This window comes from Crocuta crocuta, unplaced genomic scaffold (genome assembly GCF_008692635.1).
Source record: "Crocuta crocuta isolate KB4526 unplaced genomic scaffold, BGI_CrCroc_1.0 scaffold213, whole genome shotgun sequence".
NCBI lineage: Eukaryota > Metazoa > Chordata > Mammalia > Carnivora > Hyaenidae > Crocuta > Crocuta crocuta.
Window position 1 is genome coordinate 4067425 of NW_027529442.1, and position 27092 is coordinate 4094516.

Here is a 27092-nt window from a genome sequence, read left to right on the forward strand (position 1 = left end):
TTTAAATAAATGTATCCCAAGAAATGACTTTCACAACGGAGACTATTGGGACCTCTCTTAATTTGAACTCCCCCCAAGGCAGACCTAAGACAAAGAGTTGGCACAGGGAACATATGTATAAGGTGATCCCAGGAGGCACAAGCAAAGTAGTGGGCAAAGTGAGACCAAATAGAGAAATGCTGAAAAGAGAAACAGAAAAAGAGGGAGGAGGAGGAAGATGAGGAGGAGGAGAAGAAAGAGAAGAGAGAAGGAGAAGGAGGTAGGCGGCAAGCAAGCCACTGTGGGGAACTGAGGCTCAGTCCTGCCAGAGATCCTCTGAGAAACTGCGCGAACATACCCAAGAATCCTAAGACCAGATGGGGGGAGGCTGTGGCATTACCCATTGATTTTTATCCCCCAGTGTTTGACTGCTGCATCCAAGAGGGTTAATTCCCACACACCTCCAGCTGTGCCTACTTGCAGCAGAGAAGGCTTCCTTGGGCCAGGAAGGCCCTCAGACAGAGAGAATTAGGTAAGGTGGAAGGTTTATCAACATCGGCAACAGTTGCCTACGTCAGGCAGGCATAGGAAATATGGTGCAGGGCATCACCCATGTCTGCTACAGGAGCACAGCTGCTTATACCATCAAGTATAACAAAAGTCAGTATTTACTGAGCACTTAATCTGTACCAGGCACAATGCTATGTCTTTTACAGATACCGTATTATTTAACCCTTGCAACAATGCTGTGAAGGAGATACTATTACTATCATCCTCTACAGACAAGGAAGTTAAGAGGTTTGCTCAGGTGACAAAGCGAGTAAATGGTGGAGATTTGAATGTGAGCAGTCCAGGGGCGCCTGGGTGGCTTAGTCGGTTAAGCGTCCGACTTTCGCTTAGGTCATGATCTCGCAGTTTGTGGGTTCGAGCCCCGCGTCGGGCTCTGTGCTGACTGCCAGCTCAGAGCCTGGAGCCTGTTTCAGCCTGTGACTCCCTCTCTCTCTGACCCTCCCCTGCTCACGCTGTCTCTCTCTCTCTCCTAAAAATAAATAAAACATTAAAAAAAAATTTTATGAATGTGAGCAGTCTGATTAAAGGGCTCTGGTCTAAACTACACGCACCTCACGAAAGGCAAGCCACAGGAAACAAAGACACCAGTAACTCAGAGATGGGGATAATAAGGAGGCATGTAGTACTCAGGGAAGCCTTCGTGGAAGAAGTATACCCGAGTAATACTTTAAGATTGATTAAGTAGAAAAGTGCAGGAAAAGAAATGAGCTTGTGCATGATAAGATGGGGAAAGAGGAAGGTGGAAGGGGGCCGTAACATAAACAGAGTTGTCCTTGTTAGGGATACGCATATATAACATTGCACGTAGCTCTGTTTATGTAGCAAATATGTTTCAGGCATCTGTGTCATACTTGGAATGGGAAGTACAGACGTGATCTTCTAGGAAAGAGACGTATACAGTAGATTTGCATTGTTTCCGTTTTCTAGTACTTAGGACCCTTTCTCTCGATGAAGAGGCCATTTAGTGACATTTATGTGGAATGCCATCTCTTCTTACGCCATACAGACTCACACACACACTCACACATGTGCATGCTCACACCCACACTCACAAGCATGTGCACACCCACACACAAGCACACACCCTAGGCACTTGACCGAAGCCTGTCCAATTAAAGCACCCATCCCTTTGGCGTCACTATGGTTTTGACATGGGCTGGTGACCTAATTCAGATTTTTCTATTGACGCTAAGAGGGGAGTTGGCCTCTTATGATCAGGGATACCAAACTGGTAAGATATGGGGGTGAGGCTATCATCTTACCCAGCCATGTGGAGGAAGATTTTTTTTTTTTTTTCAGAAGAAACCCCTTTAATGGCACGTGGAGGAAGGAAAGGAGACTAGCTAAGTGAGCTCTTCTTAACATGGCTTCTTCTAAAACTTGACCAGCCCAAAGATGCAGTACCATAATCTATTCTTGGAATCACTCTGCAGACACCAGGAAGCATGAGTCTTTTCTACTGACCTGAGTGAGTCATCACAGGCCATGAATCTTTATGCGAGTGGGATTCTGAAATAGTTGTATAGATTTCAGATGGAAATCTGAATAGGTTAGTTTTTCCTTTATTGAAAGAGCCAAATCTATTGAGTACAAAATTCTGCTAATTATAATCCTTCTTTTATAAAACTCTTTCTCTTCTCACTCATTCTCCTAATCCACGTTGGTTCATGTTCCTTGGCTCCAGATCCAGACTCTGAATGTTGGCATAGGTTGGCCAAATGTAAAATTTCTTTCCCAAGATTTAGGAGCCCAGAGAAGCTAAACATAGAAATGCAAAGTTAAAAATACTTTCAGAAAAGCATGCTTTTGAGTCCAGCAACATATCCAGTGTCCTGATATAAAATAGTTACCTTCTCAAGAGGGTACTTGGAATGAAAATAAAAAGCTAGAGAAAAGGTACGAGGTAGCAGCATAGAGGGAGGGTAAATAAAAGAGACAAGAAGAAATGGATTTTATCAAACTTTGATATGCAGCAATGGGCATATGCTGCAGCTGATGTCTATTCAAGATAAAGGATTAAATGGGCCACTGTTTCTATCTGAGATGCTCCAGTCACTTGTAAAGCAGCTAAATTAAAGACAATTGAATCAATAAATACTTTTGAGCACGTGCAATGTGCCCAGCCCTGTGTTGGGTGCTAGGAACACAATAAGGTACTAGAATCTCTTGGTCTCTTTCTCTACATGTTTTCTTCTGTATTAGCCTCCTTATCCTGGAGTAGGATTTAATATGCCTATCTTTAATTATTAAGCTCAGGAGATGAAACATGACAGTTTATCCTGTTTGGATATGATGCTCAAACCTGAAAATCAAGGAACTCTTCAGATATTCTCAAGTGTCTCTGAACCATAGTTTGAGGAGTTCTGATCTAGAGTTTTCAGAAACATTATTTCTAGGATGCTAAACAAAAATATCGGATATAAAATTCCTTGCAAGACTTATTTGTAGCCTTATGTTCACATAGTTTAGACCTTGATTTTTAATTATCAGGAGGGGAAGATACATGGAGTTTCTGTTCCTGTCAAACATTGTGTGAATCAAGAAAAATGGGGACGCCTGGGGGGCTCAGTCAGTTAAGCATGTGAGGACTCTTGATTTCAGCTCAGGTCATGATCTCACTGCTGTGGGATTAAGCCCTGCGTTAGGCTCTGCACTGAGTGTGGAGCCTGCTTGAGATTCCCTCTCTTCTCTCTGCCCCTCCCCCCTCCATCTCAAAATGAATAAACATTTATTTTAAAAAGAGAAAATATATTCATAGGAGGTTTTTTTAAAATTTTTGTTTTGTTTTGTTTGAGATCTTTCCAATGATTAAATACCATATTTCTGTTTAAGACCTATTGACCCTTCTATGAATAGATTGCTGTCACTGACCTCATTAAAAAATTCAAAGTCTTTCCAATCAATTCCTTCCCTACCATGCATGGAACTGCCTTTAATTTAAGATTGTAACAAACTGGGGCACCTGGGTGGCTCAGTTGGTTAACCATCCAACTCTTGATTTCTGCTCAGGTCATGATTTCATGGTTCATGAGTGCAAGCCCTGCATCAGGCTCTACAATGACAGTGTGGAGCCTGCTTGGGATTCTTTCTCTCCCTCTCTCTGCCACTCCCCAACTTCTGCTCTCTCTCTCTGTCTCAAAATAAATAAAAATGTTAAAGATTCCCTCAAACTGGGGTGATTTACCAGAAACAGAAGTCAAGAAGACTGACTTGGGTAAGCAGGAAGGGTTGAGCTGACATGTGAAGAGACCACAAACATGTATGTAGACTCTAACAGGTGAGGGAAGGAAGCCATCTTTTCCCTTTTCCTGGACAGTTTGAAGGATTAAGTCTTGTTCTCAATCCTAGGTTCATCTCTGTAGGCAAGGAGAAGATGGCATTGGCTTCAAAGTTACCAAGTCATTGCCTAAGAATCCTATTCCAGGAATAGTGTGGGGTGGCCCTGTGAGTCCCAACGTTAATTCCCACCAAAACCAAATATGCAGGAAAACCATTTCCCTAGAGCCAATTTTCCAAATAATGATTTTGCTGAAAGGTAGAGTTTTCTCTTCTAAAATATTTTCAATGTATTAGCTGCACTGGGGCAAGCCCTCTACCACACACACACACACACACACACACACACACACACACACACCACACTCAGCTACATTCTTACCAGCCTTCAAATTGAGGAACTGCTTCAACTTAAGATATGGTAGTGAAACAACTGGGGTAAAATCTCCTTCACAGTTTCAGGTTAATTGATTACTTGGCCAATTGATTTTTTTCAGCCAATTAATTTTTAACAAATGAGTTTTTCTTGCATCAGCCATTCTGAAAGATTTGCATGGCTCCTTCCTCTGCAGACATACATGGAACTGACATAGATGAGCTAAGGAAACATCCAGTCTTCTAGGGATGCATAAAGCATTTGTCAGGGAGGCAAAAGGAAGAACAAACCACTGTGCAATGAGAATCCTTCTGGACAGACCAGTTGTGTTGACTGACTTCCTGTATGCTCAGCCTGTCTCCTCAACTGTAGGATAGGGATATTAATTTTAAATGGCTCATGGCTCTGGTAAAAAGTAAAGGAAATACAGCATGTAAAGCACACAGTGCAATGGCTAGCACAGAGACAGGGATCAATACCTACTAGGTGTTATTGTTAACTATTGTCAATAACAACAGAAAACAGTTCCTCAAATGACAGTTTTTCACCTCCAGGCCTGAAAAACCTCACTTTTCCAGCTCTCTAGCCACCATACCATCTTCACCCTCATCTAAATGTCCCCTCTGCCAACAAGCCTTCTCTGGTCCTCTAGACTTGCTTAGAGCCCCTAACTATCCTTAGTCATAATCTCATTGCCACTTACAGAAATAGATTGCTCAGTTATCTGCCTTTTCTTACTATAAATACCCTGGGAGCAGAAACCATCTCTGTATTGCTTACTTTGATAGGCATAATCCCTAGCACAGTGCTTGGCACATGGTGGATGGATGAATGAGTGAGCGAGATGTCATCCGGGAGCATGGGTACTAAAGCCTGGTCCTGACACTAGGGCAATGCCAGCACACAGCTGCAAGGTATGACTTAGATCACAGGGTCTATGAGAAAGCCTGAGAAGGTCTGGAGGGGAAGGCTCTGTTGTGCTTCTCCAGCATCCCCCAGAAGCCTGAGAGTTGGCTTCCATCTTTGACTTTTAGATCCTATGGCTCTTCCAACCTCCAAGCATGGTCTCTCTGGGCCACTGAAGAGTCTCTGGGAACTGCAGAGTAGTAGAAGGTCCACTGATCTAGAAGCAGAAAGCTAAAGTTGTGGTTCTTTTAGTGTGTGACATTGATCAAATGTCTTCACCTCTTAGAGGCCTCGTTTCCTCTGGTAGAACAGCTGAGGGAGGCATCTCTTTCTACAATTCTGTGAGGTTAAGAGCAGGGTCAGCTTCCAGACAAATATCTGTTCTAAGAATTCAATGAGATCTATCCTTGCTCTTAGCATCCTTTCTTCTTCCCTCCCCTCCTGCCTTTCTTCTTTATTTAACAAATACCTTTTGAGTATCTACCCTGAACCAAATACAACCTAGCATTCAGTTATAGAGAGGCAGACAAAATAAAAAGGATCCTTGCCTTTATGCTACTTACTCTAGTGGAAGAGATACAGATAAGCCAGATAACTTCAGCCATTTATATTATCAGAGCACCAAGAAAATAAAAGCAGTAAAATGGGATAATGTGATAGAGAATGATAGTGGAACACCCTCTTTAGATTAGATGACCAGGGAAGGCCTCTCGGAGATGGTCACATTTCAGCTGAGACCTGAATGAAGAGATGCAATGGATAGCAGGCAAGATGAACTTAGTTCAGAGGCCCCTGGACTTGAGCGGAGGAAATGCTAGGAAGCGAAATAAGCAATATGGCATGCTGATGGCAAACAAGTGGGCAAGATGCGAGTGATGTGCGTCCATGTGGGTTTGGTCCGTCACGGGTTTGGGTATAGCTTCAAGTGCAAGGGGAAGCACTGGAGGAGAGCTTTATGCAGGGAAGTGACATGCTCTGATTTATGTTTTTAAAAGATTTCTGGTTGCGGTGCAGAAAATGAATTCCTACATGTCATATTCCAACTGCAGCTTGAAAGTGGTATGATTAATCCCCTGGTTGCTGGCAAAGCACCAGAAACATGGGTGACATTATATTTGCTGATAATAAAAGGCACTTTTTCCCATCCTGAGGTGATAAATAGGTTGAACAAACTGTTTCTAGTTAACTAAAATGAACAGTGTTGCCTTGTGCCTTCAGACATCTTTTTTTCCAAAAAGGATTTGTGTGTTTATGTTGATATTAATAACTGAAGATTTGGACATTTACAATTCCATAGCCACTTGACAGGGCAATAGCTTTTTGGTGGTTTAAAGGAGATTGCATTTTGTTCTATATGTATAAGCAATTACTGTTTACTCATTATAATCTGGCAGATATATTGAATTTCCTGCCTGCCAGTGGTTCTGCTAGGCTCCCTATCCTGAACATTCAACAAGGCCAGCTATTATGTGCAGAATGAAATGACAGCAAGCAGCAACAGATGATCAAATAACTGCTTGATAGGTTGTTTTTTGACAAAGCAAAATAGTAACAGAACACGCCATGTTTCCCGGCCTTTGAAATCTGGTTTTTGAAAGCATTTTGGATTTTTAAAGTCAACTTTAGTAATTAGACCTACACCTTAAATTTTGGACTTTGGAAGCTCTTTGCACACCTAAGAATAGTGACAGTAGTTGCTAAATACATGCAAACTCTACCATACACACAATGTATTCCATTATCTTAGCTGAGCCTCACAAGATTTGTCTAAGGTCACAAAGCTGGTGGTGGAGCTAAGCCTTCCATCTTGCCTTCCATCTGGAGAAAAAATAGGTAGAAAGGTGGTGCTCCATTGGGTCCCATAGAAGGTATGCTGGGGCTATGGGTATATTGGAAGTCACATCTCATTGAATGGAGTAGTATTCGAATATTCTGCACATTGTCCCCAGATATAAGAGTAGATGAGGTAAATAATGGGTAGGGTGAAGAACTGTCAATAGTTTTATCTCTGTTGAACAAAATGTAGAGCCATGAAATAGCCTGAACAGAAACTTTAGAACCCAGCTGTTATTTCCACTTAGAGCACTAGGTCATTAAAATCATGGTTAATAAATCTTAACCCTTTTGGAGTTAGGAGACCTATTAAGAATCTGATAAAGTTAGGAAACATGACCCAAATAAATGATTTTTTATGATTATGAAGCTATCTGAAGTTCATGCATAGACCTCCTAAGTGCCCTTCAATCAGCCCCTCATTTTAAACTTGAGAACACGGAGACCCAGAGAACTGTGTTTCTTAAGATCACACACACACACACACACACACACACACACACACACACACACACAAATGGTGCACAGATAAGCCCTAAAATCTGTTTTCTCACTTTTAATAGTTCTCAGATTTTATTCTGCAGGCTCTAGACTCTGGGAGCTCTTCCATTTGAAGTGACTGGCTCTCATCCTAGACATTTCCCCTTCTGCTCTTAGGGTATTCATAGATCTTTTGCCTTATGAAATTTTGATGATATTAAATGATAATTACTGTTCTTAATTTTAATTTTTGTTTTGAATGTCCTTAGCTGGCTAAATAAAAAATTGATAGCTCCCTCTGGTACCAAATTTCTCCTAGGAGTTGTACTGATCCAAAAACTCTAAAAAGCTGGGAATCACTACTCTTGTTCACATGACTTTCTATCTCCTCTCATCTCCCACCTGAAACAGGTGCAAACCAGATAGGAGTTGAATCTGATGCTTAACAGAAGTGAGGGGGCTTTACAGGGCTGGATTCCTTCTGCATATTCATATTGCACATATTGTAAAGGGAAAAAAAGAGGGAAGAAGAGTCTAGGTTGAAAGAGATCAGAGGGATATAGCAACCAAATGCAATGTACTAACTTCTCTGGGTCCTGATTCAAAGAAATCAACTATAAACCATGAGACCGTAAACAAAATTTGAACACTGGGCAGATAATTGATCATATAAAGAAATTAACTATTTTTTTTTACTTTTTAAAAAATATTTATTTGTGAGAGAAAGAGACCGTGTGAGTAGAGGATGGGCAGAGAGAGAGGGAGACACAGAATCTGAAGCAGGCTCCATGGTCTGAGCTGTCAGCACAGAGCCTGATGCGGGCCCAAACCCATGAACAATGAGATCATGACCTGAGCCAAAGTCCAACACTTAACTGACCAAGCCACTCAGGCACCCAAGAATTAACTATATTTTAAGGTTTCAATTTAATAGTGTTGTGGTTATATTTTTAATAATTTTGACCTTTTAAAAATATATACTGAATATTTACAGGCGAAATTATATGATATCTGGTATTCATTTCCAAATGATTCATTGGTGGGAGAGAGGTGATGGTGGAAGGCACCAGGTGGTAGTTGAGATGCAAAAAGTTTGGCCATGAGTTCGTGATGGTTTATCGTGGGGAACAGAAACATGGAAGTGATGGTATGATAGTCTTCACTTTATGTAGATTTGATATTTTCTATAATAAAAACTTTGTTTTTATTTTTTATAATGTTTATTTGTTTATTTGATACAGAGAGAGCATGAACACAAGTAGGGGAGGGACAGAGAGAGAGGAAGACAGAGATTAGGCAACGTTTAGAATCCTACACTGTCATGAATCCTTTGCCTACCAGCTTGCCCTATGCATTTCATACTTGCCAGGACCCACAATGTATGAGCCAATCCTTTAAAATGAATTCCTTATATTCCTTAAAATACATATCTTTATTAGTTCTGTTTCTCTAGAGAACCTTAACAAATCTACTCATTTACCCAGAACTTCTACTTGTATAAATGTATCCAAAGAAAGTTATCATACAAATATTGAAAAAAAAAACCCATGTTCAAGGCATTGTTTTAACAGAGAAAGATTGGAAACAAGCAAAATGTCCACCAGTGGGGTAGCATTTAAAAAATTATTGTGAAACTGCAAAACATAACTCTACAGAAAGTTCTGGCCCTGTAATTCATCTATCCAATGCTCATATCATATGACTGTTAAAAATAAGGTAGATCTTCCTTTAAAGAAAAGCCATGTATTAGCCATGCTATTAAGTAATAAACAGCAGGTTAAAAACTCTGTTTAATTTTCATTAGTGTAAATTGTTAATATTGAGGATAGAATTATGAAGGAACTTATACTTTCCTCCTATTAACATTTCTATATTGACTGAATATTTTAAGTAGCATATTTTGACAGAATTAATGAATCAAATCAATCTGACCTAAATTTAAACAAAAAGTAAGACCAGACAGGTTCCGGCTGCCCTCTCCCATGCTACCTGTGTGTGTTTATTAATGTTATAATTATCTTTTGGTCAAATCCTTTACATTGTTTATTCATAAAGAATTTCTATATCAACCAAAGAAAATGGACAGTGAGACAGTTATGTGGACATTTAAGTTTAAAAAAGAAAACTGTGGAACTATTTTTGTTTCATAATTCACTTGAGTACAGTACCACAGTTCAAGAAAGGCAAACAAGATAGGAAAAAAGGATTTTCTCTGCAATATACAGATAATGACCTCATTATCTATTTTAATTTGACAATGTAGAGGCAGTCTGAGTCCTCTATGACTCAAATTCTATTTGAAGAAACTAAAATTAATAAATCATAGCTTCATGAGAATGGCAGTGCCTCTTTGCAAGCCATTATAATGGGTTTTATAGAATTTCCTTCTCTTAGTTCTCTTAGTTCTGTGTAGAGGACATACTGTGACCTCTACCAGTCCATTTCTTGTTAATCACCTTGTAGTCTTTCTATTTTAAAATGTTTGTATAAACACAAACTTGTGGGGAGGGGGATGAAATTTGAAAAGATCCTTCTTAGCATAATACATTTCCAATAAATTGGATAAGTATCTTTCTGGCATGTGGACATGAAAGCCACAAGCTGCGGGGGGTAGGGAGGGGGACAGTCACTTTCTAGCCATGTCCTCATGGGTGCAAGCAAAAGAAATTGTGTAGAAAAGAGTTTTGTTTGCAGTAACCTTGATTGCATTTTCCAGTGTCTAGCTCAGTTCCCTCTGTTCAGTATGTATTATTACTGTCCTTCAAAAAAATTATCTTCTCTAATGGTAAAGTGGAGAGCACAGAAAGAAATGGAAAGTTCCTCATATGAAGACAATAAACCTTAATACATTTAATACATCATCACATCAAGGAGAAATGCCCTTATTGTGTTGAAGAGCAGAAGTACAGCATTTTGTCTTTCACTTTGTTTTTGTCTTTTAAGAAAACATTTTTAGTGAATATATGCTGTTGTTGCAAGAGATGGGGCTGATTTTGATTCAACTAAAGTTAGGACAAAAATGTCTCGAAAATGATTCTGGCTGCCTACAAATGCCATTTACCTGAAAATAAGGAAGCTGGAGATCTCTTAGGTCTAGCAGACATGAGTGCAGGTCCACTGACCTTCCTAGGAACAAACAGCATCACTAGAATCCCTGAGGCACTCCTAAGATGTTTGTGAACTGGATTGTGTTATATTTCTGCCTGCTTTGATGTCTGATAGATAATGATCCTTTTAGTCACCAGAGGCATCCTGCATATACTGATACTTCCGGTCAGTAAGTCATGCATCTCAGACAAACTCCATCCCTTCTCCTTTATAGGCTGAAAACATCAAACTTCAACTTTAGGCTGAAGTTTCCAACTTCAGCAACCTAAGTCCAAGTACTGAAGCCTTCTCACAGTTCTCACTGCAGATGACATATTTCCCAAGACCGTTCTGAGTCCCCACCTTGTTCCCACCTTCTCTGCCCTTTCCACCCCAAATAGATCTTATACCTACAACCTTTGAAGTCATTCTCCCCAGATTTTGACCATAGCATAAAAATATGCCTCAAAACGAGCTGGTGGCATCAAGGAAAACTGTGCTCTAACCAATATGCAACTCCTTAGAACCAGTTTGAAATCACCCATGAGCCAGGGGAGCAGTGGAACAAAAGGCTACAGGCTCCATACATTCACCCCATGAGCACTCTTCTGGTGAAAAACAACTGACAGCGGCAAAAGGGAAAGCCGGCCACAGGAAGGCAATCAGAAAATCCAGCAATTGTGCAAGAAGTCAGTAGATATGTGATAGATAAAGAAAAATTAATAGCACTTTTTTTTTTTTCATGTAAGAGCTCAAGAGTAAGAGCTTTGAGGTCAGATAGTCTCTGTTTTAAGGCTCTTACTACAACAAGTCACTTAACCTCTCTTCCCCTCACTTTCCTCGCCACTAAAATAAGGGAAATAGGACCCACTTCATCAAGTTTGAAGGTCCAAGTGAGATACAATATGAAAGCATTTGGCACAGTGCCTGGCCTAGTAATAAATGTCATTGGCCATTGGCATCGAATAGTAGCAGTAGTAGTAGTAGTAGAATTGCTATCGTTATCCAATATAGCATTGCCACATGCCCGGCTTCAGGTACAGTAAGAAAACCAGGGACATGGTAGATAGAGGGACTTGTCCTTTTCAACCTCCTAGAAAATCTCCATTCCCATGCTTCACAACTCATCGCTTAGCTTCTCCAATGACTGGCCCATGGGGCTCAAACCATCCCTCTTGAATGATTGAAGGACTTGAGCATAATGGAGAATTCAGTAGTGTGGAAAACTTAGAGATGGAATTTGCATCATAAGTGTAAAAAAAACAAAAAACAAAAAACGTCAGCACTGGTTTCCAAGTTTGCTTCTTCTCTTTGCCAACTGGGTGATCTTCATGATTCTTTCAAGATGACGGAGCTCCAACTTCCTCATCTATAGAATGGAGAAGTTTCCTGGAGAGAAAAAAAAATGAGATCTAGTGTGTGAACATGTTGCTAAACTCCCAGGATTTTGTGGTGATTTATGCTGTGAATCATATAGGCTAAGCAAGTAGTGGTGTGTGTGAGTGTATACATGCACACACAAATGCATTTATTATGCATACACATATGGCTAGTGAAAGAAAAGTCCATCTAAAGCCAGACAGATGCCAATATTTTATATTGGAAAGAGAGAAAAAGATGGAACAAGAGGATTAAAGTCTTTATCAACTGATAAAAGGATTGAAACAGGGTTCTGTAGAAAATGATCAAGTAAAGAAAAACGTGCTTAGCACCACAATTTGCCAGTTGCCCTCTGATTTTCTCTTGGCCACTTTAATCCCAGTGATGAGAAATTCAGTGACAGCAGTTTGCTCCCCAACACCCTTAACGCTTCCCACGTTTGCTCCTGGGGGATCCCCACCACTGGGACATGTCATTACTGTCTTTCCCTGAGCCACCCCCAGATACGTCATTAGGGGCTTTAGTCCTGTTTTCTTCTGCAGCAGCTGAAAGATATTGTCAATAATTTCAAAAGTCTTATTACCAGATGCCCCTAATGGTACGGTGCTGCATACACATGATTCTGTGTCTTCCTGTACTGATACCTCCTTTTGTGTAAAGAACCACAGGTCCTACAATGATCACAATTTCAGTGCATGATGCATTCAAGTTCGTTTGCTCTCTGCTTGCTTCGGAAGCAAATGTTAGAATAACCCAGACCAAAATTTGGAAAATGGAAAGCCTTTTTTAATTAAATGTTTATTAATTTTTGAGAGAATAAGAGAGAGACAGAGCATGAGTGAGGGAGGGGCAGAAAGAGGGAGACACAGAACTGGAAACAGGCTCCAGGCTCTGCGCTCTCAGCAGCACAGAGCCCAACACGCGGCTCGAACTCAACAAACTGCAAAATCATGACCTGAGCCAAAGTCAGATGCTTAACCTACTGACCATCTAGGCACCACAGAAAATGGGAAGCTTTTGATGACTTCCTATTGATTGGTCTGCAGGGATTCAACTCTGTCATTGCTGGGTAACTTGTACAATGCTGGATTCACACATATCAAGGAGGAAGAACAATGAATATTGGATTAGGATCCTATTCAGTATAAGTTATCTAGATGCCTACCATTAGATTAGATGGTTTAGTCTTTTTTTTTTTTTTTTTGAGAGAGAGAGAGGGAGAGAGAGAGCGTGCGCATGTACACACGAGCACCCTCGTGTGAGAAGGGGAGGGGCAGAGAGGAGAGAGAGAATACCAAGCTGTTAGCACAGAGCCCTACACGGACCTCAGTCCCACGACACTGTGATCATGACCAGAGCCAAAATCGAGAGTTGGGCACTCAACCCACTGAGTCCCCTAGGCACTCTGAGATGGCTTGGTCATTTTTATAGACATTCAGCTGGAAATCTAAGGATGCTGTAGCTTCTGAGAAAGAGTGGCAGAAATGTACAGTAGTTACTAATGTAGTCTCCACCTAATCGGCTTGCATTTGAGCCTCGTCCCTCCCCTCAACTAGCTACATGGCCTCAGGCAAGCTCACTGCACATTCAAAGCCTCAGTTTCCTCATCTGTGCATAATGGTCATAGTAAGAAAGGTGTTATGAGCATTAGGTGAGAATCATGTTGGTAAAGAAGCTAGCACAATGTCTGGAGGCTGAAAAATGTCAGTGGTTGCTATTATAAATATATTTTCATTAATAAAGCAATGCCAACTTGCTTAATATCTTTCCAGGTCCCACAAACAGAACTAAAAGCTGTGGGTGCCTAGCAGCCCCTTTAGTGTAATTGAAGCAGCAGGGAGATGTTTACGTGTTATTTATGCGTTGGTAAAAATTTTTTTTTTAATCTACTCTAACATGGATGCTTTTCTTTGGTAGACACAATGCAGTAAAACCCAATGAAATTCAGTTACCCCCTGGCTGAGGCCAAGCCCGAAGGGAATTATACATTTGAAGTCAACACAAGTGAATTTGGTCCCTTTTGCAGGCTCAGCAATTGCTCCCTGACAAGTTCATCACAAGATCAGAGGTGGTCCCATTGGCTTCCAGACTCTGCCAACTGACACACTCTATCTGTACTGAACAGTTTTTCCCTTGTTTAGATTCTACATGAACGATATTTGCTTCCAAAATTATTACAGCTGTTAAACACTTGCTGACTATGAACTCTCTTCTTCCAAAATAAAACATACATATTTATGCATATATATCTATCTGATGCTTAAAAGAACCTCTCTGTTATATGTGTTTAGTAATATATACCATCATATAGCACTAAAAATGTTCAGTCATATGAATTATTATGATCAGACTATTTTGAGCTGACATGCTCGTTCTTATTTTATAAATGATCCCTACTCCTGCAGATGGGGCATTAGCTTAGAATGCATTTCCATTTCCCCTCTTTCCCTTGATTTCACCCCAGTGTGACTGGTGGGCCAAATACCAAGCTATAAATCACTGGCGTTAATAAGCACAACAGATTTGTTAGTGATTTCTGTGTGCCTGTGCCTCGTATAGATAACCACAATTAACATTTACTGTAAATCAACATAATAAGTTAACAATAGGGGAAATGATATTCAGCTGATTGCATAGGAAAGAAATCCAACACCCAGTTCTTTTATTCTCCCGCTGCCTGCTTCCCCTACCGCACCCCAACATTGCAGACCCAGTCTGTGCGTGTCAGCTGAGGGAAATGGCATACTAGAAGCATCGCCAATCTTGGCATCCGGAAAACAAGTGCGCAGACCTCTAAATAGTTTGCAGCAGGTGACATCGCCCTACCTGCTATTTTTGTTTTACACGTAGCTCATTATAGCAAAGTCTTTCCAATGTCTGACTTCAGATAAAGACCCAAATCTATAACCTGGCCCACAATACCCCCACGGTGAGGGCCCCTGAGGACGTCTCCATCTCATCTGAAACCACTCGTTTCCTTTTCCTGCCATGTTCCAGTCTTCCAAGATATCTCATCTTTTCCCATGTGCTATGTTTCTGGCCTATGCAGGATCTCAGTGCATGTTCTTTGTTACCTGTATTTTAACAGCTTTATTGAGATATAATTCACATACTATACAATTCATTCACGTAAAATGTACAACTTGATGGTTTTAAGTATATTTACAGAGTTGTGCATCCATCACCACAGTGAATGCTAGAACATTTTTATTACCCAGGAAAGAAATCCTGTATCATGTAGCCATCATCCTGGATTCTCCCATCATCTCCTCAGCCCTAGCCAAATAGCAGCCTCTTCATTGTTTCCATAGATTGGCCTTTTCTGAACATTTCATACAATGTGTGGTCCTTTGTGACTGGATTCTGACACCTAGCAGAATGCTTTCACGATTCACCTGTGTTGTAGTGTGTATCAGCACTCCATCCCTTATCAATAGATAATACTCCATTGCATCAATATACCACATTTTATTTATCCATTCATCAATCGATAGACATTTATGTTGGTTTCAGTTTTTGGCTATTATGCATGGTGCTGCTGTGAACATTCTTGTACAAGTTTTTGTGCAGACAAATGTTACCATTTCTCCTGGGTATGTATCTAGAGGTGGAATTGCTGGATCATATGCTAACTCTATGTTTAACCATTTGAAAAGCTTCCAGACTGTTTTTCCAAAGTGGCTGTACCATTTTACATCTCCACCAGCAATATATGAAAGTTCCAATTCTGTCTAATTAGAATTTGCTATTCCAATCTTATCTTGTTATTCTTACCCAATCTTGCCAACACTTGCTATTCCAGTCTTCTCGTTGTTTTTTTTTATTATAGCCACCCTGGTGGATGTATAGCCATATTTCATTGTGTTTTCATTCTTAACTTTCTATATGGATAATTTCTATCCATTTTCCAAGCTGCAGCTTAAAAGTCACTTCCATAGGGACTCTTATTTTGACCACCCCACTGCAGGCTAGCCTCGGACTCCTCTTAGGAAACCTATCTTTTCTCTCTCAACTTGAAGTTCAACACAGGCAGGGGCCATCCTACACCCCTCACTCGACCCCAGCATCTAGCCATCGTGTGAACTAGTAGCTACTTGCCAAAAATTTGTTGAATAATGACATATTAGAAAATAATGAGGAAAAGGTGTACATTACCTGAAAATCTCCTATATGTGCATAATTGGCATCATTACCTTTTAAATCTATTTCATTTTTCAGCATTCCCACAGACCAAACCACTGAGAAAATATTTTAATATCTCTGGCAAGAGGAGGAAAGGAACTCCACTATGTGACCATGATGAATGCTTCTCTTTCCCTGAATTGTACTGTAAAGCAGAACACCTTTCTGGTTGAAGAAAAACAGGAGGAGCCTCAGTAAATAGAAGCAGGATCAAGTACACTGTGTAAATAGCTCTTTCTTAAGTCAGGCAATAAATAGAAAAGACAAGGTTCCTGAGAAATAAGGAGCTGGGGTACGGGACTTCCCTGCATTAGCTGTCAACAGAGCTACATCCCTAGAGATTCTGGTTCACCAGGTCTAGCACAAGGCCCTGGAATGTATGTTTGTAGCAAGGCCTCTAGCGATTGTGATGCTAGTGGCCCATGAGCTTCAAGCTCCCGACTCAGGCACAGATTTAAATGCCTGCCCAATTTGCTAGCCATGTGGCTTAGGATAAGTAACTTAGTCTAAGCCCATTTCTCATTCTGTAAAGGGGAGGGGGCAATAAAGTGCCTATGTCATAGGGTTGCCATTGGGCATTCAGTTAAATAATGAGCATAAAACACAATATCTGACACATAAGAAATCTTCCAGTGTTAGTTTGCTATTGTCATTACTATTTTATCATTTTATTAGTATCTAAAGTGTAAGAGAATGGACACAACAAATCTGTTTTAAAGGCATCACGTTTTGCTTCATCAGAAAAAATGCTTTCTAAGCCTAAATTGGGAAATTACCAGGTTCATTGATGGTTTTATCATTATTGTTACTTGCGTAGATCATTTTCCAAGTGGTACTTTGTTGATATCATTGCTATGGCTATTTCCAAGTGCCTCCCTAAAACTCAAAGAATAATTTAGTCATTTCCTATGAAGCATAATTTTGGCTCCCATTGTAAATTATAGTTTACCATCTGGTTCACAACATGAGCTACTGTACTGGAGAGAACATGTTTCCCCAAGGTGTCGTTTACTAAGCAGAATGTATTACCCCCCAAACCTTATTTTTCTCTATTAGGTAATGTATTGAGCCTGAAACCTTTCCTGATAGAACTTAGTCTCTAAAATCGAAGATCTAAAAGCTCAATCAAATTAGTATTGACCTGTCATTTTACAGAATCAAGAATGTTCATTCATTTATCCAAGTCCTATATACTGAAAGCCTAACAAGTGTCAGGCATTCAGGATACACAAAGAAGAAAATCAAAATTCCATCACCATGGAAAGGGCAGTGAAGACCAAAAAAAAAAAATCAAGTAATTAAATACATCACCATGACAATGTAGCTAGTGATGAGTGCTATGAATGATCTTAACCAAGGCAATGGGATAGAAAATGTCTATGGGAAAGGAGCTATCTTAGCTTACTGGTCAAGAAAAGGCTCTCCCAGAAGATGACTTTTGAGCAGACACAGGAATACCAAGAGGGAGTCAGCCATGGAAAGAGTCAGGGGACAGAGTGAGGAAAAGGGAACAGTCAATGAAATGACCACAAGCCAGGACTGTGCCATTAGGACCTGATGTAAGACCTGGTGGGTCATGTTAAGGAGTTTGGGTTTGAGTCCAAGCACAATGAGAAAGCACTGGGGAATCTGAGCGGGAGGACGTCATATAATGTAATTTATCATCATTTCGGGTTCCCTCTCCCTCCCCTCTTCCCCTCTGTCTTGAGTGACTACCCATTGGGAAACCTAGTGGAATGAGGTTTACCTGCAACATTTCTTCCATTATGAGGTACCTTCCAAACTGAGGTAACCTCAATTTCTTTAATGAACTTCTCATAGAAGCATGCCGTAAAACTAGCCAATCACCCCTGCTTTGCTTTAGAACATGTAGACACCCGGCCCCCCACTTGGTCTCCATCGCATTGTAAAGAGTCTCCTTCATCTGGCGCTTTAGGTTACACCAGGTGACGTTTGAGGTGCCCACCTGCGAAGGGAAGGAGCGGCAGAAGCTGGCACTGACTGGTGACTCCTCATCTTCCGCTGAGTTCTTCGTCACGGTCGCTGTCTTCGCCTTCCTCTACTCCCTGGCTGCCACCGTCGTTTACATTTTCTTCCAGAACAAGTACCGAGAGAACAACCGGGGCCCGCTCATTGTAAGTGGCTTATTTCTTGATAGAACTCTTTCTTTCCCACGGCTTGAAGGGCTCTGGAGTTACGCAACCCTCCAGGTGGGTAGTTTTTTTTTTTTAAATCACATTCATTTTCATCCACATCTCTTGGATCTGAAACAGAAGCCTGATGTGGGCCATTCCTTTGTGCCCCTGAATTGGAGAAGTAGCACGGAACTTACTCCAAACCTCTGAAATAAATGGTTGGCAATGTCATGAGATCAAAGGAAGTTGCGTGAGGCTTGCTGCAGGTTTATTTATAATTCCAGCATTCTGGAGCCAGTCAGCCATTTTCCTCACTGGTTATGCAGACTGTGTGACCTGTGCTTATTTGAAATGCATTGTTCTGTTCGTATATCAAAGACCAGGCATAGAAGTTTCCATCTCTGAACACCCCACACACACCAGTCTCTCTCAGTCTCTCTCTCTTTCCACCACCGACCCTCCTCCCACTTTCTGTTTCCTTATTCACTGGTCCAAGGACGTGGGTGAGTCCAGTACAGCCCCGAATACCCAGATGGGGTCACACACACACCTATAGGAGCACCAAAACTCTCGAAGGGGCACAGGGGCCGAGATCATTGTTAAGGAAATAAATTTTCAGTTTCTCAACCTTCACATATACATTTGCCTAAAATTTACCTGAGAATGCTCTGCATGTGAAAATACCTTGCTATCTTCTTTCTTAATTACCTATTTCCATTTTATAAAAGAAAATGATCCTTCTTTTCCATCCCAGGTATCACCACACAGACATTGCTAGGAGGCAAACCTTTCAGGTGCTAATTAAAAAGGAACCATTTGAAATATTGGTGTTGGAGTTGATGAAAGTGAGTGATTCTAATGCCTGGGTAGTGCACTCTTTTGCATATAAGGAGGTTACCAAATTTTTTATTTCAGTAAAATTGAAAATCCTAATCTACTCATCAGCTGGTAGACCATTAAAAAATAATTTTCGATGACAGATCACTATATGATCAGGACATATAAGTCAGAAGGAATTTAAAGAAATTAATGGCAATGCTATAACCAAACTCCATCCATTCTCATCTACTCACTTATGTGAGAAAGCTTTCTCAGAACATCTATAAAATGAAAAGTGGGAAGAGAATTTTGGCTGAATCATAGCCCATTCTAGAAATAATATGTTGTCCTCCTGCAAAAATATATATATAGTAATTGGGGAAAAAAACCCAGCCCCACACATTTCTAATAAAATTTTTACTTTTAAAATATAATATTTATTAAAATGTATAATATATTTATGTTGTTTGAGACAATTGTGCATTAACAATATTTATTAATAATATCACCCAACCCCAAATAAATTTTTAGAGCATTAGGGTCATGGGTAAAATGTTATTTAAACTTATGCACATATATATTCACACATATAATAGGGTGATTCATAAAATAGTTTCTAGTATAAAAAATGCTGTATTAGGTTATAATTCTATGATGGAAGTACAATGGATATACATATTCATAGTGAACAAAAAGAACATGTAAAATTTCCAACTGCTAAAGAGGAACCTTTTCATCACTTTTTAATGGAAGATAGAGATTATTGAATAACTACTCCATTGGATTCATTTAAAAATGGATACAATGGGGATGTTTTAAAATAAAAATATTTATTGACAGAAATTGTGTTCTTTCAACTACTTAGATTTTTTTGTTGTTGTTGTTTACTTATTTTGAGATTGGGTGGGGAGGAGCAGAGAGAGAAAGAATCCCAAGCAGGCTCCACACTGTCAGCGCAGAGCCTGACATGGAGCTCGATCCCACAAGCCATTAGATCATAACCCAAGCTGAAATCAAGAGTCAGAAGCTTAACCTACTAAGCCATCTAGATTCCCCAAGAACTATTTAGATTTTTAATAAAAACAAAATTAGGTGTCAACTGTATACAAGTGGAAACATAATTTTTCAAATTTTTTTTAGGGATTATGTGAGTGAAATAAATTTTACAGATATCGAAGCACATTTTGAAGGATAACTGGGTGTGATCCCTGTTTGCAGAGCTTTGGGATTCAGTTTGAAAGGGCCCTTCCAAAATTCAAATTTGTAGCACTTTAATATGTTATCATGGAAAAAGAAGAGCCATGCTCAGAACTTGAATCTTTGAACAGGTGTCCTTTTTTTTCCCTCCCAAATTGGAGCTAATGGTCTTAATGGTTTTAGAATACCTTTCAGAGAGGGGGACCTGAGTGTCTCATTCGGTTCAGCATCTGACTTTGGTTCAGGTTATGATCTCACAGTTCATGGGTTCAAGCCCTGCATCGGGCTCTGTGCTGACTGCTCGGAGCCTGGAGCCTGCTTCAGATTCTGTGTCTCCCTCTCTCTCTGCCCTTCCCCCTCTCACTCTCTGTCTCCCAAAAATAAATTAAAATGTTAAAAAAAAATTTAAATAAACAAATAAATAAAATACCTTTAAGAGAGCCACCTAATGGGCTTATCTCTCACCTGATGTGCAGATAGATACATGAAAGAGGTTGCTGTATATGTACCACAGAACCAACGTGCATGCATCTATGCCTGAGTACATACATGTAGACCCTGTTACAGAATTCTAAAGTCAGAGGAAATGTCCTGATTTCCTAAGAGAACATGTTGACTCAGCTAGTTTGCTCACAAAGTGGGAAAAGATCTATTTTGTTATATAAAACCACATTCTCCTCATATGAAATAATCTTGTGAAGGCATGCTACTTCATCTCTGTGTAAATAGTCTCTGCCATCAAGCAGGATATAATGAAATCCTGAAATGTGTACTACACTGGGTAGGTTCTGTTTTATTACATCGTGGAAGGAGGGAAGGGGCAGGGGAGATCATTCTAGTAATAAAAAAGGAAAGGCTCCTAGATGAAACTCCTGTGATATTAAAAAACTGATGTGCTCATTACTTACCAGATGAAAGTTAATTTAAAAATGAGCCTGAGTCCTAAGAGTCACAGAGGCAGAATGAACATGGAGATCAGCATGAAGCCAGTGCAACTGCAAATGGCACAGCATATCAATTCTGACCCCACCACGACGAGGCCACAACTTGGGGAGGGAGAGTGGGCTATTAAACCCACCCCTAATTGTGAGTTAGCAGGGTACAGAAAATCCACACTGTGAACAAGATCTCAAGAAGGTGGTTCAAACCTAAGGAGACTTTCAAATGCTATGTTAACAATAAGGGTACACATTTCAAGTCCATCCTATTTATTCAGAAAGATGGCTACTGCTCATTACTTGGTCATCTCAGATCCTGTTACCATCGATTCTTCTTTTTGTTGTCGCTTTGTTTTTGACAAAACACACGTGATTTCCTTCATTCTGTAGTTCTCCAAGTCAAACTTGTCATACGAAACAACAAAGCTACCATGTTCCAGTGATATGAACTAACTCAAGCAGTTTAAAGAAGTCAGGGATCCTTTTAAGCTAGCTCACATCTACAAATCAGCAATGCCCCATCTCTGTAGTCCTGTAGGACATGATATAACACATCGTGCATAGATAAGATCAATGTATAGGAAAGTGATGAGGTTGGTAATGATGTTGGTAATAAGAACCGCAATAATATCTACTGGTATTGATTGAATTTCTACTAAGTGTGACGCTAAGAGTCACAACAGCCCTAGTTTATGTTATTATTCACATGTAAAGATGAGGAAAGGGAGGCTCGGAGAGGTTACCTGACTCTCCCAGGTCACATCCCTAATAGAGGGTAGAGAGTTTGAACCCAGGTCTCCAAATCCAGCATCCGAATTCATAATCACCAGGCAAGAGGGTCCACAATCCTGACAGGCATTGTGCTGCCAAGTCAGAGGGGTGGGGGCAGGAAAGACCAACTGGCTGATACACCTGGACAACTCCTATACTGTCTTATTCTGGATACAGAGAAACCAAACCCTACAACGCCTAGACTTTTCTACTCATTTGATGCCATCATGGCTTTTTATTTGCCTTTGAAATCTATTTGGAGTCCTGGAATGACTGCTATAACTCTCTAGATGCTAGAATAACTGGAGGGTTCTGCTTGGCCACTGTTTATCTCTGTTGCACATGGAAGATGTCAGTGATAGAAAACAAACTTTAAAAACTGTCCAGGATCAGGGGGTGTTATAAATCAAAGATGACCAGGACTGATTCCGATACATTTGCAAGCAGTTGTGAGCAATTTCAGACAGGCTAGGGCCATGCTTACCAATGGCTATTTTTTTAGGTATCTTTTTCTACTGAATATGCTTGACAGGATGGTACACCTATAAGTGAAAAAGAAAATATGAATGCCTTTAGAAGTAACGTAATTGTTAATGATGCTGAATGACACAATAGCAAGAAAATCAGGCCAGAAGAATCAACCAGCTACTGGACATCACTACAGTGCGTGCCTCCTTGCACAGATGAATAAATAGCAGTTAGAAAGCAGAAAGTGCTACCTGAATGGGGGTGTGATTGTGAATTGAAATGTCATATCTGGTTAGATCATTTGTCATGTTCCTTAGAGTACAGTTTTAAAGCCAATCTCCTGCCTGGATTTCTGTGGCAGGATGTTCTGAATCATTTTCAGATCTCATGTCAAATAGTGACACTGTGAGGCTTAAGATTTTTTTTCATATTAATGCAAAGTAGGTTTAAAAGAAAAAAACCTTACAGGGCTGTCAGAGTGCTCTAAGAAAGAGTATATAATAAACACTATCCCCCATTTTGGTGAATCCTTGTGACAAGAGGGTTGGTTTAAAGTAACTATTCTAGGAATTTAGGAGAATCAATATCCATCTTAAGATTTTGTGGAAAACGAAAAAGCTGCATGATTCAAGCTCTGCTTTTCCCATAAATGTTGACCGAAGGCAGTTTATGGGACTAGCAGTGTTTACCCATTGCAGGCACAGAGTGGTGGTGTCATGGCTCACATTTGTTTTATGTTCAATGCCTTCCAAATATTTTCTCATGTAGCCTCAGAACCACCCTGAGAGAGAAGTAGAGCAATTAGAATCAGCCCCATTCTACAGATTCAATTTACTACCTCTTTACTGAGCACTAAGCATTGGAAGATGTGTCCCTGGGAGATTAGAAAGTTAGAGTAGTTAATGGCAGAAGAATACTGAGACTCAGTCCAATGATCTTATGGGTAATGGCCAAGCACCAGAGTCCTGGATTTTAACCCCTCTGTATGGCCTATTATTTAACAGTTGGAAGCCTGTTGCTTCATCTGTAGGAAGAAGCTAATAATAACCCACATCACAGGGCTGCTGAAAGGAAAGGAGGAGTTAATGCCTACTAGGCACTTTGCACAGGGAAAGGCTCACAGTAAGTGATAAATTAATGGCATCACTATTATTGCCATTAATGTTTCAAATGTTTTTATTTTTGAGAGAGAGACAGACAGAGCACAAGCNGCTTAACCAACTGAACCACCCAGGTGCCCCTATTCCCATTAATTTTAGTCATTCTCCCCACCCACTACTGGGTAGGACCTTAGCCCCATAAATGGAAACTGCAGGCAGCTTCCCTTAACTGTCAGCAGGCCTCCCAACTCTTCTTTGCTCAGTGCCTCTAACCCACACTCTCTCTTCTGTCTCTCCAGTCCCCCCAAGGATAGAGCTTGACTCATGAGTTCTTCTAAGACCACAGCTGCTAGGTGGAGCCACCTACTTCACCTTTCTGTTCCTGTGACCCCACTCCATCAGATGACTAGAAGGTGGATTTTTAACCCCCCAAACAAAATAAGGCTCCCTGTTTTCAAGTGTGGGCTAAGGCCATTGGTAAGAGAACAAAAGGAGGCAGACAAAGTACTGGTGCTCTGAGACTTGAATGCTTGTTCCTCCCAACTACATCTTAATTAGCTGTGATCCAAGATGGAAATCAGAACTGCAGCCTTGGAGCTCAGAAACCTCTCTCCCTCCTTCATCTTCTCTTATCTTGTCAATTCTACTTCTTGTCTGTGTACTGCCTTTTAATAGGTAGTAACTGTCTTCCACAGGCCAAGCAACGTGTATATAGGGGTGACTTTAGAGCATCCAGTCTGGTGGGAAAAACGATTTAATAATTATGACTCTCCTAGAACTGAGCTACTTTGGTAACCGAGAGCAGGTGTACCTCGGCCCATGGACCAGGGCACGCCCTCCCCACGTGGGCTTGGCTGATAGTCAAGCCAATTCCAGAACATCTCGAGCTTGGTGAGAGGATGATTAGAGACTGTGTTTGAAGTTCTGCCCCAGGTATAATGTATTTGATGCTAAAAAGAATGACATTATTTGAAGCCCACAAAGTATGTATCTTGTGTGTCAAAGGCACACCTACCAGAATCTGACACTCTGGCTGGTGATGTGGGTGTGTGTGTGTGCTCCCCACTCTTAGAGACAAGAAGTGTGGACATGGGGTGCCTGGGTGGCTCAGTCGGTTAAGCGTCCGGCTTCAGTTCGAGTCATGATCCTGCGGTTCATGGATTCGAGCCCCGTGTCAGGCTCTGTGCTGACAGCTAGCTCAGAGCCTGGAGCCTGCTTCGGATTCTGTGTCTCCCTCTCTCTCTGACCCTCCCTGCTCATGCTGTCTCTCTCTCTCTCTCTCTCTCTCAGAAATAAATAAAAACGTTTTAAAAAAAATTTTTTTTTAAAGTGTGGACGTTACGAAAGTAACGTGTGGACCTAACCTTAGGTGAACCTTTATCCAAACTACTACACGTTTTGCATCAATATATTTTTCCAGAATTGTACCACAGAGGAAGGGAAATAAAGTAATCCATTTAAAATGTTCCCAGCACACCATCTCCACATTTTATCAGATTTTAGCCTCAGCTCTTTTCCAGCTTCTTATGATTAGCAAATTCTTAATTTAAACGAAGGTTAATTCCCACTGTATTTGATGCCATGTTTCTCCAATTAACTAGTTAAACGTAGTCCAATAGGCTTTATAAAGGCAGTGAGCACCGGATGGAATTAGTGTGATTCCTTAGGAGCTCAGAGCGCGTTTCTTCCTGTGTCAGGGCTGCGGATTCAGAGGGCTACTTTAGGATGTCTGTCTGAGCTCTAACTGTTTCTGTCAGATTTTCTCTCACTCCAGGGAACTCATCTTTCAGTTAGAAAAATGGGGACCTGGGGGAAACGTGGTAAAGCCCCAAGTGTGTCTTTCCTGTTAAAACTTTCTTAAATGCTTTTTCTTTTCTCCTGTATTTCTTTTTGAGAGAAAGAGAACATGAGCAGGGGGGCGGGGGACAGAGGATCTGAAGCAGGCTCTAAGCTGATGGGAACAAGCTCAATACAGGGTTTGAGTTCATAAACCACAAGATCATGAGCTGAGCCTCAGAGTCAGGTGCTTGACCGACTGAATCGCCAAGGGACCCCTTCTCTTTAAATCCTTAAACTAAGCTTTCAAGTTTGATATTTAAATTCCCATCCTTGAGATGCAGAAACTGAGGTTGAGGAAGCTGAAGAGACTTACCCCAGAGGCAATTGAGGTCTTTTCTGGCCTCTGCTCAGAAGTTGCTTCACTTTGGTCTGAATCTACCTCTACTGTGTTCATTCCTCGTGGTGTACGGGTCTTACCGCTGGCTGTCGTTTACTCTCACGCTCTCTGTTTTGTGTTCCCTCTTGTAGCTACCACCAACTCACGCACACACACACACAGTCTGAGTATCTCGGTGTTGTAGCCTTTCTCTCCAAAGCTCTGCTTTCTGATCTAGTTGCCAAACTACAGAGGAAAATGGTACCATATGCAATTCTTGAACCAATTTTAGATGTTAACCTGTAAACTAACTCTTCGATTTCCCCTGAAGACTTGAAGAGCTTTCTTCCATACTGTTCCTGACTCCATCTCTAACTATGGAATTTAAGCCAGTCTGAATGTTTCCACATAGCTCAGGGCACTAGTTGAAACTCAGGAGTACAAGTGATTTCGTGAGACTCCCAAAGTGATATAAAGTTGGGAAGGAAGGAGGCAAGGATATTTCACAACTCAATTAACAGCCGTGTGCAACTTTTAAAAAAAATAATTCATTCTGTTTTTCCTTGGACTACCCTTAGACACTGTTGACGTTCAGTTTTGTGTTTCAATCAAACTAAAGTTCGTGTGGTGTTTCCTTTTTTGGTTCCAAGACAAAGCTCTTTCTTGCATTCAAGAGCAGGGATCTTGGCTGCTTAAGCTCTTGTCGGTCCCAGGCCCTGTGCTCAGCACCAGAGATACATAGCAACATAATACCTAGGTCCTGGCCTCAGGCTATTCACTTTATTCCTATCACCCTTGATCTGTCATGGGAAGATAGTAGGGGGCCAGTGGTTAAAAATTGAGGCTCTCTACCCAGACTGCCTGGGCCCAAATCTTGGTACCAGCAGTCATCTGTGTGACTTTGGACAAGTTACAGAACCTCTCCCTGTTTCTGTGTCTTCACCTGTGAAATACAGATGACAGCGGTTCCTAATCTCTTAAACTGTTGGTCAGATTAAATGAGTTAGGACGCGCAAAGCATTTACAAGAACAGCAGGTGCTCATTATGCGAACCATCATTATCATCAGCCTTATACTATTATCTACCCTGGTGTCTAGATTGTGCTTTATCGGTAGTTGGTGTTTATTAAATCTCAATGGGCTGATGAGATGAAAAACAAGGGGATAAGTCCAAACCCACTGACTTTCTCATCTCTTGACAAATGCTTTGGAAGGCTTCCTGTTGCATTGTTAATGTCAAACCCGCTTTTATGTTGTTTCTCATTCTTTGTGCCTCCAAATTCAGCATAAGCGGCTATCATTACAGACAAATGCAATCACCTCTAAGGTGTGATTTCACGGTCTGGCCTCCCCGTCACTCGGTTCCCCATCTTGTGGCTTTCCCACCCACAACCTGGCACTCAGATCTCCTAATTCAGGGAGAAGAGAGGAAAGAACACA

The 27092-nt window shown here is 40.8% G+C and overlaps 1 protein-coding gene across 2 annotated transcripts in view; it reads left to right on the forward strand.

Annotated features, from left to right (window-relative positions):
- Window positions 1-27092, forward strand: part of SYNPR (synaptoporin) — a 303250-nt gene that overhangs the window by 238008 nt on the left and 38150 nt on the right. For both annotated transcript variants that reach the window (XM_077760248.1, XM_077760249.1), the window contains exon 4: window positions 18006-18204. In XM_077760248.1, the coding sequence (XP_077616374.1) occupies window positions 18006-18204 (199 nt within the window). The remainder of the gene's footprint in view (window positions 1-18005; window positions 18205-27092) is intronic.